This window comes from Coturnix japonica, chromosome 2, assembly GCF_054131305.1.
Source record: "Coturnix japonica strain WE chromosome 2, WE-NBRP24, whole genome shotgun sequence".
In the NCBI taxonomy this organism is placed as follows: Eukaryota; Metazoa; Chordata; class Aves; order Galliformes; family Phasianidae; genus Coturnix; species Coturnix japonica.
Genome location: NC_140664.1, coordinates 110972694 through 110988640, shown reverse-complemented (window position 1 = coordinate 110988640; position 15947 = coordinate 110972694). Strand labels below are relative to the sequence as shown.

The 15947-nt window shown below is 40.4% G+C and overlaps 1 protein-coding gene across 2 annotated transcripts in view; it reads right to left on the bottom strand.

Annotated features, from left to right (window-relative positions):
- The window catches only part of IGF2BP3 (insulin like growth factor 2 mRNA binding protein 3), a 96652-nt gene that overhangs the window by 18359 nt on the left and 62346 nt on the right, over nucleotides 1-15947 (bottom strand). For both annotated transcript variants that reach the window (XM_085540572.1, XM_015853829.3), the window contains 7 exons: nucleotides 15633-15684; nucleotides 15477-15540; nucleotides 8536-8820; nucleotides 5710-5844; nucleotides 5044-5166; nucleotides 3602-3737; nucleotides 1786-1917 (listed from right to left, as the gene is read on the bottom strand). In XM_085540572.1, coding sequence (XP_085396698.1) covers nucleotides 1786-1917; nucleotides 3602-3737; nucleotides 5044-5166; nucleotides 5710-5844; nucleotides 8536-8820; nucleotides 15477-15540; nucleotides 15633-15684 — 927 coding nt within the window. The remainder of the gene's footprint in view (nucleotides 1-1785; nucleotides 1918-3601; nucleotides 3738-5043; nucleotides 5167-5709; nucleotides 5845-8535; nucleotides 8821-15476; nucleotides 15541-15632; nucleotides 15685-15947) is intronic.

The window sequence follows — 15947 nt, the reverse complement described above, 5'->3', positions numbered from 1 at the left end:
CGGAAACCTCAGACAGCGTGATCCTTCCAGCTACAGAGTTTCTGCACTTCCTACAGAATGACACTTGTTTGTGGGGATTTATCCCATATGTCGCTGCTACCTTACTTCAAAACACACACAAACTGTCAGAGATCCCATAAGACCAAAAAAGGTGCATCTGTGGAGGAAAGCAGCCCCCTAACAAAGAGGCAGACATGCATAAGACTGAAATTGCCAAATTCAACACTGTTTAGATGAGTTTTAAAGCAAAAGCAAGAAAAAAAAATACGAGGGAAAAAATGGGAACAAACAAAACAAGTGAGGAACAAAAGAACAGTTTTACAGGATGAATCTCTCAAGAATAGTAAAGTAGCGTGCAAATTTGAAGAAAAAGGCTACGCTTTTCATAATCACCAAAGCAAAGGAGGTTATATACTATTAACAAATCATCTCTAGTTTGTCTTTCAAAAGAATAAATAAGTTGAGACATTCCATTACAGCAACAGATGGCATTTTACACAATGCAATAAGGGAAAAACCAGTTTCTTGTTAGTTTAGTCTACCACTAATTAGAGGGGAAGGAATATTTTTTGTCACAGAGGCATTGCTCTTAGCAGCAAGATAACTGGGCATAAACACGTTTCTGTTGTGGTTCTCATTGGAGCCTTTTTTTCTGATAAAGCCACTATTATACCAAATATAGATTATAATACATTCACATCACCCAAGTTGTTCATTCCCACAAACAATGTTATGAGTGTGGAATTTTTCCTGTTATTTTCAGTGACATTTTCTTGGCTTCTTCCTCTGGGAAAAATACTTAGGCAGTAGCTTCCCTTTAGTGCAATTTGTGTAGGCCTGCTTGAGTCACTTGGTGAAGTTCAGTATGCAGTGCTGCATTTTCACTGTTCTAATTCATGGAAAGTTTCAGACCTATCTCTCTAGATGTTACTGTTAAACAAAGAGGAGGGGGAAGTCATCCACAGCAAATACAAAGCTCCATTATCCACTTGTTAAGCATCCATTTCAAAAATTAATCTTGCACTGAGTTGCTAACAACAACCACCATAACCAGAAGCAGGGAAGAGATCATTAATCCACTACTCTATGCAACAAGGTTGTCTTTCTTGAATAGCAGGGCACCTTCTTCTAGAAAAGCTCTGGAACTTGCTAACACAGCAATTTTCTGCGGCAGCAAAAAAGTCAAACAACTACTAAGCAGCAGTGGATTCCACTGGCCTTTCCACGTATTTCTTTGAGAGTAATGTACCACAAATCCAAGTAATTTAAATTCCATGTATTAGCAACACTTATTTTATAAATGCACAAGCTCTTTCAAAAGCTACTACAACCAGACACTGGCTACAGACAGATCTCTGCTTCACAACTACAGATCTTTTTATTTTTCCCCTTCCATATCAGCAGAAATACTACTACAGATAGTAATACAGTGTATTTTGTTACCTGCAAACGTGCAGCAACTTTTAATTCCATTTCATATCTCTTTTGTCTGTGTAATAATTCAAGCTCTCTAGAAAATAAGATCTAGTACTCTTCCAGGAAACGCTGTCCTGATTTCACTGAGTGTTTCACTAAATGACCAACGAACATCTGTTCTCAACATGAAATATTTTCAGTGTGTAAAGCAAGGAGATGAACAACGTTTGGAAAACTGAAGGACCAAGCTGTTCTCAGGTCTTTGAGGTAATTTGACAAAAACCAGCAATTTCATTTGCTTTGAACATTAGCATTGTATAGATTAGCATTACCATCCACTAATCACCCAAAACTGGAGACTAGTCTTACCCCAAATGGTGGATATGAAGCAGCAGCAGCAGCGGAGGCAACACTCACTGCAGGGGGTGGTATTCCTGAAGAAGAAGGTGGGAACAAACCCAAGGCATTCAGATTTAATCCAGGAATTAAATGTGCTTGAAGCTGCAATGGCAGAAGAGTAATGTTAGATTTATGGTTCTGATCGAGTTTAATCAGAATCCTAGCTGGCTATATAATAAGATATTAAACTTTTGAAAAGATGTCAGTATGCTCCTTAATACCCACCGCACCCCCCCAACTCTCCTCATCTCCATTACCCCAAGGACTCAGTTTCAAACTTATTTCCCTAATACACATACAGACCAATAATAATGGCAAAAAGATGATTTTCATTAGATGAGGCAGCTAGGAATTCCTTAAGTGAGGTGTATCACAGACTGCATAGCAAGAGATTCAGGGAATAGCACCATTTACTTCCAGAGTAAATGAACTACCAGGGACAATTATTCTGGCTTTATACTAAAGAAAACAGCACTGTACAATCAGAGAAACCCCACAGACAAGTCCTGCTTTATCATGCACACTACAAACCTTATCCTCCTTCCCGTGCCTGCAAAAGATAAACTAAGATCCCCGCCTTGCTGGAGAAGCATCAGCTACACAGTTGCACATCCCTCAGTTGACCATACAACACAAATGGTAGCACAAGTACTAGGAAGCATGTTCTCTGCAACAAAACGTTTCAGCACCATCTCTATTAATACAGCTTCTCTTTAGAAATGTTTCAGATAGACACTGACACCATCTCAGGCCATCAAGGTAATCCAATTGCAAGACACAAAACATGCCAAAAACTTTACCATCTACCCTATAATCACAAATAGTTAAGCTTGAAATCAACCCAGTACTTACTACTAGAGATAGTTTTCTGCTTGCCACATCTTTGCCAAACAGCAGAACAGAGCACACTATGAGGCAAAGATGTACCACAAAAAAATACATTGTGTAGCTTATGTCCTGCACACAGAACAGCATGGGAGGGAGGGGGAAAACAGAGTTTTCTCTCTAACCAGTAGAGAAACCATAATGAATAGCCAGTCCTAGAAAATCAGAGACTACTGTAAAGTTGAAAATATCTCCAGTCTGATCCTAGACCATAAGATCTGGTTATATGGACACACAAGAAGCTTTTCGTGGCTTATCAGCAATCTCAGTTTTTTCCCCCAATATGCATTAGTAATACTGTTGGCAAACTAGTGAGCTGTGTTGTTTTTATTATATAATCACCAATCATCAAATAATTGAATGTCTTTATCATCTATATCAAGAAAAACTTTAATATAGCCTTCTTAAATTAAATAACTGAAAGCAGGAGGTATGTTACTCTTTTAACACCAGGAGACTAGGGATCATGGCTAAGAAACTTATACAATATGGCACATAAACCACAACAGCACAAACACGCTCCTTTCAGGCTTCTGCGACAGCAACAAAGTAAAATCATCATCCATTTAAGATAAATTGATTTAGATTGAGGAAAACAATCTATCAGAGGAGACCCTCATTAAAATAACAAATGATTAAAACAAAAACTCACCCAAGCCTCATAAATAAACACAAGTGGCAACAAATAAGAGGTATCAAGAAGGAGATTCTGTTTACTAGAATTTCTCCCCATTGACTGACAGTTCCATCCACGGAAAAGTCCCAAAAGGAACAAAGTATTGCACAACCCCATTTAGGTTTGAACAAGGTCACTGTTTGGCCAGATGACCTCCACCAGTCCCTCACATCCAATCCACGTGGTTTTAGTTTCAAAAGAGGTTCATGCCATAAGACAACTCACATTCATAGCAGCAATATCATTTTCATAGGATTCCCTGATTTTCTTCATAATTTCTTCCTCGGCCTTGGCACAAGTTTCAATACTGCCTTTAACTGTAATGGTCCTTTCCGGATTATAGAGTGTCAAGTCCTGCAATCTACGGATGAAACAGAAGCACAATTAATTAGCAAAAAGCAGAGGGTCATCAAGGTTTGTTAGCTGATTGCAATGACATCTAATTGTGTCCAGTTCCCCCTCTAAAGAGTGTAGCAGCAATTTGGAACATGGCTCAGACCATTCTAAGATAATCTGGAGAAACTCTGCCCTCACAGCAAATACAAAAGGAATTGCACCACAGTGAGGTTTGGCATCACATGGGTACTGTGTGCTCAGGTGCAACATGAAATGGAAAATACTAGACACAGGGAGAATATGAGCGGTGCTCAGCCCCACCAGAGAGCTTCAGATATTTTAGATGTACCAGAAACACAGTCTGCAAGGAATTTTCTTTCCTTATGAACTAGTGGATTTCCAAACAAAGCAGGGAGAAAAGCCCAAACTCAGTCAAACTATAGTCTCCAAATTGTCATAACAGGACAGCCAAATGCTTCAAGTAATTTGCTGTAAAATAGTAACTGAACACAGAAAATGGAAGAGTTACTGCATTAAACTCCAGTACTCTTCTTTTTGACTACAATCATTCATCTCCTAGCTTCCACCTGAGCTATTTTCTACAGCACACTCTTTAATTCCTCCCACATCCCTGCATTTCTTCTCATCTGCTCATATGTGTTCATGCATCTTCCAGTCTTGCTCCTTCTCATGCAACCTATCAGCCCTCTTCTTCCTCTTCTTCCTTTCCCAGCTAAAGTTTAAGTCTAGAGTGCTCTCAAATGCCCGGAAGTTCACACCAGAACATTCATTATTCAGAATAGGAGGATCCCTGAAGATATTTCCCCAGGGTAAAAGTACTATTAGCAGCCAAACTTCTACAGAGATATTTCATCAGTGATTTTCCCCTTCGCCTCATTGATTTTTCCCTTTACAGTGAAAATTCCTCTCTGATCTCAGATGAATTTTAATAGGCCTTGGTTACCTTCACAAACTCAGAGGCCAAAATCTATTACTTGGCTGCAGATGTATCCTAGTTCAGCTCCTTGTGATCAGAGAGGGACAGAACTACCACTAAAAATACTCTTGTCAGTATTCACTTGATTTCTTTCTCTCTTGTCAAAAAAAAAAAATCTACATCAGAAGCCAGAACTGACTGAATTTACAATGAAGAATTGCTGTTTACACACACGATGACTGGTAACAGTCAAACCCAAGTAATGAATGTGGTTCCAAAAGGGTGCCATCTCATTCTTCAAAACACGTAACATTTATAAGAGTTTTGTACCCGAACATACATACCACAGCAGCACTGAACATCTCACTCAAATATTATACGACCAAAAACTTACGGAGATATCGTGATTTTAGTATCTGTGTCCTGCTCAATTTTCTTCAGGTTTCTTCCTTCTTTGCCAATAAGTCGACCAACAAAGTTGTTGTGTGCCAGTATCTTCAGGGGAATTTCTTCCGTACTGTAATGGAGGTTACACCCAATGAGACTTGAAGACCAGCGAACAAACTTCCATGCATGCTATGGATAAACTGTATTTTCACAGAAGTGTCTACCACTCCCATTCATCCCCACACACTTATTATAAGAGATGCAGAATGAATTCAAGTGCAATGCTATTCCAGCACTATGGTTTAAAGATTTATTGTAACGCATCTGCAAACACAGGTCCTACTGACATAGCAAGAGCTGTTGGGAAGGAAGCAAGATATAGAAGCTTTTAGTAATAGTTCACTAAAGGTGCCTCAAAAACCATCAATATTTGCTCCATTTCACCTCAAAATCACAGGCACCGAGTAGCTAGAAATGTAGACAGGTACCAGAGATTATTAAACAATTAAACCATCCCTAGAAGGTAAAAAAAAAGGAAGTCTTCCCTAGTTGAGTATGAATAATATCAACAGAAGAAAGATTCACTACTTAATAGATTTTAAGAATTTGAAATAAGGTCAACAAGAATTCAGAATTTTTAAGGCCTTCACACAATGAAATGCCTTTTACTCACAATTTAGTATCTTGAGCTTCTTTTTGCATGATCTCCATGATAATTTTACAAGCTGTTGAGCAGCCTTCAGGAGTTGAGTGAATGGTAATTGGTTTCTCAGCAGCACCTGCATTCTCTTTACGATGAATATCAATTCTTAAAAGAAAGAAAAACACCAACTGTAACCACGTACTGTAAAGTATGTTCTGCATACTTACAACTCTCATAGAACTAATTAACTCTAGCTAACAACAACTACATTTCAGCAGTTTCATTTCAAGAGGATACAATTATTTAAACATTCCCTATATAGAAAGGCTGCTCCGAAAATAATGCCTCTTACTATGTTGGTCCACAATATCAGAGTGAGATGTTGGTGGTACAGCAGTAAAGGATGAACCTTCCTGACAATAAGCCGTAACATTTTGTTGTCATAAAACAGATGGCAGCAGAGGGCAGTCTGACAAAATGGCGTCTGACATGGAAGTGTGTATGAAGCAAAGGCGTAACACTGGATTACTCCAGGAAGAAGAAACTGCACCCATTGACACCTGTCAGTGTCAGCTTTCTGAGCAGTAATGGAGACCAGCCGGTGGGTGTTAGCACAGTGAAGGTTGGACCACATGAACAACATTTTCCTAGAAATAACGCCATCCGAGCAGCTGTGAAACAGTGAATCACCTCTGCTGCTTCATAGCTAATGGTGGTGACCATTGGAAAATAGTGTTTTATAGCTTAGAATTTGCTCTATTCAATAGTGTTACTTTGCTCTTTGCCTCTGTTGTACTTTGCACAGAAGTGGGTAGGAGGCATCACTTTTGGAGCAACCTATGTAGTATTTGGATGCTAGGTTCTTCTTTCTTCAAACTGCGTTCAGAGGAGACATTAGGTAGACAATCTGTGATGACCCACTGAAGAGAACATTTCATCAAGGTTTCCCAAAGCTCTGGATGTTTGTCAGCAGCCCCATCACTCATCACTCCACTAATAATGACTGTGCAACTGCAGGTACAGCGAGACTTTGTCCCTCCTTGGTGTTCTCATGACCTCAGCAACAGGGCTTTCCTAGCACTCTTCAACTAACAAGTGGAAAGCAGTGTTTGCATTTACCCTAGATCACTTGTTCTAAACCTAAAATTTGTCCTGCCGTCACCTTTCCTCCAGCTCCACTCTCTGCCATTCTAAAACTTGCAGCTTGAATCTACATTACATTTTAGGTAGCTGTGGAACTTACAATTAATCGCCATCTACAACAAGACTTGGATATTTTTTGTACCCTGCCAATACCTGTGGATTATTTCTATTTCCATCCCTTCTTTCTGCTTCCTCCCTCCGTCTTTGCCCCAGATCATAGATGTTTCTGAATTTAACAACCAATCACTCTACTCTTCTCTCAACCACTGTATTTTTTTCTAGTTCTGATACTGAAAAGTCATTTTGTTTCATGATGCAGCATTTTGAGAAGCCCTTGGCAGTCCTCAGTGCAACTGGAAGCAGACTTTTCTTTTTACAGTCCCCCAAACAGGAAAAACATCACTCCTGAATTAGTGTATCCTTAAAGCTAGCAACCTAAAATAGCTTCTACTCTGTTCAGCCTTCCTTTAAGGGCTAAGAACTTTTCTCGTGCTGAATTCTAATTCAGGTACTATAAGAAAGAAGCCTGGAAGTTTTAGATATCACCTGAGAACTGGCTGCCCATAGGCAAACTACAACAAAGCCTTGTTAGGACACCACAAATCTCTTAAATCTTTGTTGTTAAACACTAAGAATAGTCTCCTGGGTTACAGCATGCTAATGAGAAATTGAAATTAGCATCAAGATAATCCTGGGTATGGTGGGCAAGGGGGCCTTTGTTTTGTTGTATTACTCAAGGCAGCATCTTTCACCTTGTGCTCTCTAGAGAATCCTAAAAGAATTCTTTGATTGTGATCCCCACCTTCCCCTGCATCTGTGCTTACACCTTTCTTGTAGGTAGGGATTTAACACACTCTGAAAACAATCTCCTTCCATGTCCCTGGACCCTAATGCTCTAAGCTTCTTGGGTCAATTAGTAGTTTGCTTTTTGCCTTCTGTGTAGTGCCTTAATCTGTGCTTTGGCGTGGTCTGCAATTTGACAGCAAAGAATTTATTCACATTAAATACATCAGAATGAGGTGCAAGGGAGAGAGAGATGAAGGTTCTTTTCTCTGCTCCCAGCTCCCCACCCGTAACTGAATTAGACTAAAGCTACAATTAGCACTTAAAGGCTTGGATATGTCACCACACCACCTACACACTTTGCAGACCAATATATTTCAGTTTTCAGTTTCCCTTTTTGTTCCCAGAGTCTTATTATTACATCTGCTAAGTAAGTCTGGCATCAGCATCATCCTACAGCACTGCCTAATTTCATTCAAAGTGAATTGGAAACAAAAAAAGCAAGTATTTGAACACGCGTCAAGGGCAGAATCAAGTTCTTCAATCTTGCCAAAAATTTCCTATTTGCACTTATTTTCATTTGTTGTGAAATTGTACATGCTTTACATGTTCCTAAAGTGACTACTTGCCATCCCAGAACAGAAAGCAACACTGATTACACAACCTGGAACAAAAATGTTTGGTCTCCAAAGACGATACTGCTGAGGAAACAGCAGCCTTCCAAAGGATATAACAGCATTATGGGGGAAGTGGGAGACAATCCCTTCCTGTAACCAAGAACATTTCAGTAACACAAATATTCCAGATTTAAAGAAGAAGAAAAAAAGGAAAAGAATCCCTTCTTCTATCCGTAAGGTTGAGCTTCCTTCAGAAACACAAACTAAGGCACAGCACGCACAGAACACAGAAGATGACACATTTATAACCTACTTGGACTGAGTCTGCTTTGTAATATTTCTGATGGTTGCTCCTTCTTTCCCAATAATGGCACCAACAAACTGCGTGGGAACCAACATCCGTAGAGGAACGTCCGACTGTGGTTTCTGCCGCGTGGCTGCGCTGGGTGAGCCCTGCCTTGGAGGGCCCCTCTGTCCAAATCCACGTCGTCCCTGGGGATGTTGCTGTGGAGGTTGCTGTGCTGCCATTTCATCGGGGATATAAGCGACTTTCAAGGAATAGTTTTCAAGCTGAAACCCGTTCAGTTTTTCTATTGCTCTGTTTGTTTGCAAAGGGGAGAAGAGGAGGGTGTTGGGGAAAAGAAAAAAATAGAAGTCACGGTGAGACCTTTTAAGAATGAGAATTCATTCAAGTGCAGCCTTCTGCACGTCCCAAATCAAATAATAAAAGCCAAAAGTCTGGTTCCTGGGTAAAAGCTTATTTTCAAATATTTATATATATATTTTAAATCTAAATCTTGACTGAATAAAGTAAAAGTTACCGTATTAAGAACAAGTTAGCTCTTGCTTGCTCTGGGCTTCCACACACTTTAAAGGTTTTGCTGGTACAACCCTATCAGCAAAACCTCACAGGAGACAGGGCTTATATACTCAAAAGCATTCTTTTGCCTGCTGTAATTTAAATCAGTTTCCCAAATAGAATTAAAGCTGCACCAGAGGGAAAACTTTAGCTGATATCACAGCACCTTCATTAGAGTTTCTGCCAGCACAGCTATTTGGCTGGAGGTTTTTTGCACTAACTGACATGGCTACGACAGAAGTAGATAGGAAAAACAGCTTGTGCTTCGTTCTCGGCAGGAGAAAAAGTACTCAAAGCCAGTCAACGGCACTTGAAACATCAGCTTACCAACATGTTATGGATTAAAAGTTAACCAGCAAATTAAAACTAAAACATCATTAATGCCCTGGATCAATGCAAAGGTGTTTTGAAGGCATTTATATGGTGTTTCAGGCTCTATTCTGCCCTTGGGACCATACCATCCCACTACACTGAGTAAAGCAGGTCTACTGTATAGCACAAAACACTTGAAGGCCACTCGGACAATGGCTACATTTAAAAGAGGCCTCCAGCTACAGGAAGCTCTAAATCTAAATTTCTTTATGGATCAGTTGGCAAATCATTGCTAGTTTCCACTAGAAGGAATACCAAAGGTCAGGCACACTGCAGCAGGTGATTTTACCTAACACAAAAATACCCTGGTCACATACGTTCTAAGCAGCACCCACAAATAAGGTAGCTTCTTGCCCCTTTGTAATGTGGAGGACATTATGATATTACTGACAGGAGGGAGAAGCATCTGAACACAGGCATTTCAACTGAGCAAGGAGGCTCCACATGCACAGATCAACCTGACCCAGCCACTTCTCTACAACTCCTGGGCCAAAAGCAACAGATTTTGGAAGGTAGAAGACTTCGCATTTGCAAGCAGAAGAGGAAGTGCCAATAAAATAGAAGATGCAGGAAGCAGGAAGAGTAGAGCTGGTAACATGTTAGTTTGAGCTTCATGCAGCTATTTGAAAAAGTTTGAGTTTCACCACAGAAGGCATGTTACTGACATTATCAGCAATGTGATATACTGATATCACTGGAACACACATTGATTTGGGGGTAGTTTATGAATGCTGGGCACAAACTAGGACAAAAAAAATTGTAGAGATTTTGTTTAAAGGTTAAATTAAAAACACTAGTGAGAGGGAGGGAGCTTTGTATCGCATATTAAGGAATCCACTAACATTTTCTTTTAAAAAGCTCATAGTAACCATGCACTTTGTAGCAAGGTCTTGGAGATACAGAAACTGAATCTCGTTTGCCCCCCATGACAGCTTTACCCCTTAGTGTGCCACAGAGATACAAGGCCAACCATTTCCAAGGGCAGCTAGAGAAGCACTGCTCACCACCAAGGTGTCCCACTTGACCATCAGGCCCCTGGCCTCAAACCACTGCTGGAAGAGAGCAGCAGCCACGTCCATAAGTTGTACTGGGACAACGACCCTCAGATTCAATAAGGAGGATAACACACACCGTCACATCTCAGGGAGTAAACCAGCGTCTGTGAAACACTCCAGTACGACAGTAAAGAGCTGACAAAATTAATTCTTGTCTTTGGAGCAGCATTTAATAAGGGTTGATAATAAATAAGGCCTAAGGCAACCCCACTGAACAACAAGAAAAGCAAAATATTGAATAACTGATCACTGCTCATTAAATACTTCTGTTCACCAAATGAGACAGAGGTCCTCTGGGAATGGAATGGAAGTGTAATTGCTCCCATAATGGGAGAATCTCCTACAGCATATGGCAGAAGAGAGCTGGATTAAAATTTGCCGAGGCCATTACAAAGCTGACATTTCTGATCTTCTATTCCACAGACTTCAGAGAGTGTTTTATTACACAAAACGCTGTGTTTACAAGAACAGAAAAGACTAAGCAGTACAACTAATGAGAGACAAACACAGAGGACAGCAAGTTTCAAGTCTGAGCTTCAGCACGGAGTAGCAACAATGAAAAGGCATTTCACCAAAGTCTCTTTTGGTGGAGATATTATTTGGGGAAGGGGTATGAAGACTTATGTAAGCTGAAAGAGAGCTCTCACTGACTGCAAATACCTGCAACCTCTATTTATGGTTTGAGTTCTTCTGAAATCAGCCAAGAAGCAGAAGAGCTGTGGGGAAGGGGAATGGCACCATCAGCCAGTGCAGTTGCCCAGGCCTTGTTTCTTTTGGAATCAAACCTCAAGGTGTTGAAGAGATGAGCACCAACCATTTTGCCAACATGCTGGTAGGCAGCAGATTGACATTCATACCAGCTCGTTCCCTTCCATGCATTCATTTGACAAGTTCAGACACTGCTTCTTTCCTAAAACGCTTCCAGCTCCTCTGGCTTTAAAAGATCCTAGACCAGAACCCCAGCACTCACAAAATCCTACATGAAATCAGTGCAAGCAGCATCCCACTCTTCTCAGAAGTAACAGGGGAGGAAAAGACTAGGCTTTTGTTTGCAGCCAACCTACAGACATATCATGTTGTCACAACAGATATTATACAGTAACAATTGACACATACCGCACTTCCTCTGGAAAGAATATGAGTTCTTCTGCTTAAAAGCAATTTAGAAGCAAGCATTTCTATGAGATACTCTACATGACTTTAGTCAAGGCTACAGAAGAGCCCCACCATGCCACCCCATTGCCATTTTTGCACCAAAAGACACATTAAATCCACTCCCTTCTGCCAAGTACATCCTCTCATACAACAACCACCTCAGAACCTCAAACTACAGCAACACCACTTCTGCCTTTCAGCAAGTGCCTCTTCTTCCCCAAACAGAGCTAAGGATACATATATACATATATATTTTTAATTAAATTAAATTTTGCAACAACCACAGCCTATGCTCTGTTAGACTATACTGGAGCCTGGCTAGACCCACTCAAAAGAGGATCGCTTTGTGAGGATGAAGACACTAAATAAACATTTTGTTACGCAGTCAGTTCAGTTTTTCCCCCCCATCAAAATTACATCTCACTGCTGTTCTTTGAGCTTCCTATGAGAAGACATTTGACCAGCCTTCTACCTTCTGATACTAGTGGAAGTTAAACATCCTAAATTAATGAAAACAGAAGCAGCATCAAATCTTGTGCAGGAAGGAAATCACTCATCCACCGATAGCATGATGATGCTAAGCACTAGATGGAGAACACATTTCACTCCCACATGCATCTTGTATGTACACTGCCTTTCATTTTTCCTCCCCAAGCAGATACATTTGCATACCGAGAAGACAGATTTACACGGTAATCTTTCTTGGGCTGAAGATTTTTTTTCCCACATAAAGTAAAAATACGGCTTTCATTAGTATTTCTGAAAATAAAAAACAAAGCAAAAGACAAATCTAAGCTTATAATAATATACCATTTAGAATTTTCAGTCTTATCGTTCCTATGGCAACGTTAGTCGTGCTCTGTGACGGCATCTGAAAGTATTAGTTATATGAACTCTTACTCATTTGTCAAAGATAGTTCCTTGTATGCACACACAGCTCTGTGCTTCACTGAAAGGAGGAACAACATTTGTTTTATATATATTCTCATTAAAAGGCTATCACCAGCATCTTAAATATATTTGCTTGTATCTCGTCCTAAGACACAGACCCTGAGCTTCTCACGTCACAGCCAGTAGTTAAAACACACCATCAGTTGTAACAATGAGACACGATCAGCAGCCATAGCTCATTGCTGAGCTAAAAAGTATGACTTAAAAATGGTCACCCAGTCCCATCCTGAAATAACAGGCATCTGCTCCACAGACAGGAGACCGGCTTTATACAGAAATCCCTTCCAAAATCCTGTAGCACTCACTTGATGCCTACACACTGGAACATTCTGGGTTGAGAAAGAGGAGGCAGCGTGACTGCAACGATGACAGCTACAGAGGTGGTCACAGGGATGCAGTCAGCCCATCAGCAAGGGGAGAAGAGGAGGGCCCTTCAGCCAACAGGTCACCTCACAGCACACAAGTTTCAGGCTGAACACTCAGCTGGCATGTCATGATCTGGGCTCTGGCACTTACCCTCTCTCTTTTTCTCTCTCCCAGATATTCCAGAATCCTTCACAACTGCATGTTTAAGAGCAGTGCATGTGTGCTTTCTAAGACTCTCTCTAATTTCAGTCACTTGCAGGAGGAGTAGTTTGAGGTCACAGAGATCCCCAGCCTGTTCTACCTTCTCCTTGCTATTCTGGGAGCAGAGATATCTTACTGCTTGCCCTATGCCTCTCTACAAACCTCTTTGCCTCACTGGTCTGACTTTCCTAAAAAGTACATAGCCATTCATGACAGCGTTCTAGTCACATGGGCTGTCTCACAGTGTTGCTGCGATTATGGGACCACAGCTCTGTGACCGCACACAGATCTCTAATTCTTCCTGCTTATTCCCCATGCTGTGTACACTGGTTTATGTGCACTTAAGAGAAGTAAAGGGAGCAGAGGACACAGGTCTCCCTAGAGGTGTGCAGGCTATACACACACTTGAGGTGGCTGACATCCTGACTCATGATGCTGTGGTCATGGGAGATAACTAAAGAACGTTTGTCACTATTCTGGCTGGCATGGCTTATTCTCCTGTTTGTTGCAATGGCGAAGCATTGCCACTTTGGACCCAGCCTCTCAACTCCTTCAGTTTAAAGCCACAACCACAACACCAGCCTGGAAAACGAGGGAGAAGAAAAGCTCTGCCACAGCCATTAAGCTTGCATGACAGAAGAAAGCTCAATTTTGCAACTGTATAGGACTAAGAGTTATATGCAAACAATACACACCACACGTTTAAACTGCATATCAGAAGTTTAAATCAGAACCAGGCTGTGGTGCAGCACCATCACTGCACAGTCCCATCAATACACAGTCAGGCAGGCATAGCTATGCTCTACTCTCCACCAATGTCTACGATGGACACTAATTCACCTGCTTCAAACGCAAGGTACCTTCAATTATTTTTCATGCAATTTCTCATGCAAAACTGAAGTATTTGTTTCTAATCTCAATCACTTCCTCATAGGCTCAACTTATTGTGACATTTCCTCATTTTCCTCATCGTGACATTCACAAAATTTAACAAATGCAGCCTAAGGGGGAAGAAATTGCACTTTGTTGTTCTCAGCTCCTGAATGTAGTGCACAAATCCAGGAAACCACATTGCAGATGACAGATCAAATTTAGGCATCACGCTTCTTTCCATTATATTTTTGGTTCTTCCTTATTACAGTTTCAAAGAGGTAACCAATTTCTAACACTGCACCACTGGACTCATGCAGAGCAAGAAGTTCAGCTCCCTTTTTAACTATTGTGCAGCAGAATTAAAAGCTACAGAAGAACACAGAGAGGAAGGTGCTAATTCAGGTTTTAAGGATGTAAGTTCCGTAGTGATTCGAAGAAAAGTGCTTTTTCCTTCAGTTCCAGTATATACTAGATAAACTGCTGACAACTTTCCCATCACATCTATTTGGAATATACTAACAAGTAACCTAACATTTGGGAAGATTACTTCTGTTACATTCAAGTTGCATGGAACTCAGAAATGCTGAAGTGTACAGATTTATTTCCTTTGTAGTTTTGTATTAACGCATACCATCAGCACGTAGTACATCTTCAGTGCTGATTCTAGTTAGCCACAAGGTGGCAGAAATTTCCAAGTTAAAAAAAGAAATTCATTGCAGGCTATTCCCTTAGGTAATGTTTTGTTTAACCTGCTACGGTTAAAAAGGAGGGGTTGGGGGGATTGGGAGGCGGGGGGGAAAGAATGTTTGAGTCTCCAAATTAGAAATTAAGAAAAGGACTTGAGCTCTGAGCTGCAATGGAAAAGCAAATTTAGACCTATAGAATAATATACAGTATTAATGTTTAAAGGAAAGGACACAAATGTTGGTTAAGAAAACATTTTGGTTTTGAATTTTAAGATCTATTTAAAAATAATCATTGATTACTGAATGCACAAGCAAACAAAATAAGCAAAGAAGCAAATCGGCTATAGAGTGACAGCTTGTGCTGGGACACCAACCGTTGTGAGAGGGTCATAAGCTTGGCAATAGCCACAGTGACAAGCACAGGGAGAGAAGGATCCTTCCATCCCCTGCCTCTGGCTGATTGGTGGACTTCCTACACAAATAATTTTACCCAGATTTTCAATTTTATCTCACACACACACAATCTGTAGGAAAAGTTGATGACAAAGTAGCAGACACTAAGGTAAAGCACACAAGACTTGGCAAAGGGGAGGATGATAGGCTTTCTTAAAGTGTTATTGCTCAGGTGATCATTTTACTGGTAGATTAATCAAAAGAAAAAATGTACATAAAACCTGAAAGAACATGAACTCCAACATACAAGCCAGCCTACAGCAACAAATACCAAGATACTTACTGTCTAGCCTGGTCCTTATTGCCATATGTTACATTTACAACTGCAGTCTCTGTGTCAGTGTTCACTAGAGAGGAAAACAAAAGGAAAGAAGGTAAATTTAGCCTGCATTCAGTTCTTACTAATAATTTAAAAGCAATTTGAGATTGGTGTGCGTACCTTGCTCGCAGTTCTCCACTGTTCCATACTGAGCTAACAAACTGTCCAATACCTATAGGGCGGAGAAAGAAATAAAAGGTTTCAATTTCAAAATCATTAACAAAAAAAATAAGCCTGTAATTCCACCAAAATTTACAGTGATTTTCTCAGAACGTGAGCACTCAAGACAACTGCTCCAATAATTGATGAATCATCAACAGCTTGGGAAGAGTGAGCATGCATTGCTTACATTTGGTCTGCATTCAGAAAATCCACACTCAAAACTCGGCCAATATGAACATGAAGAACACAGCTGAAGAAATGTAATATCTGAGT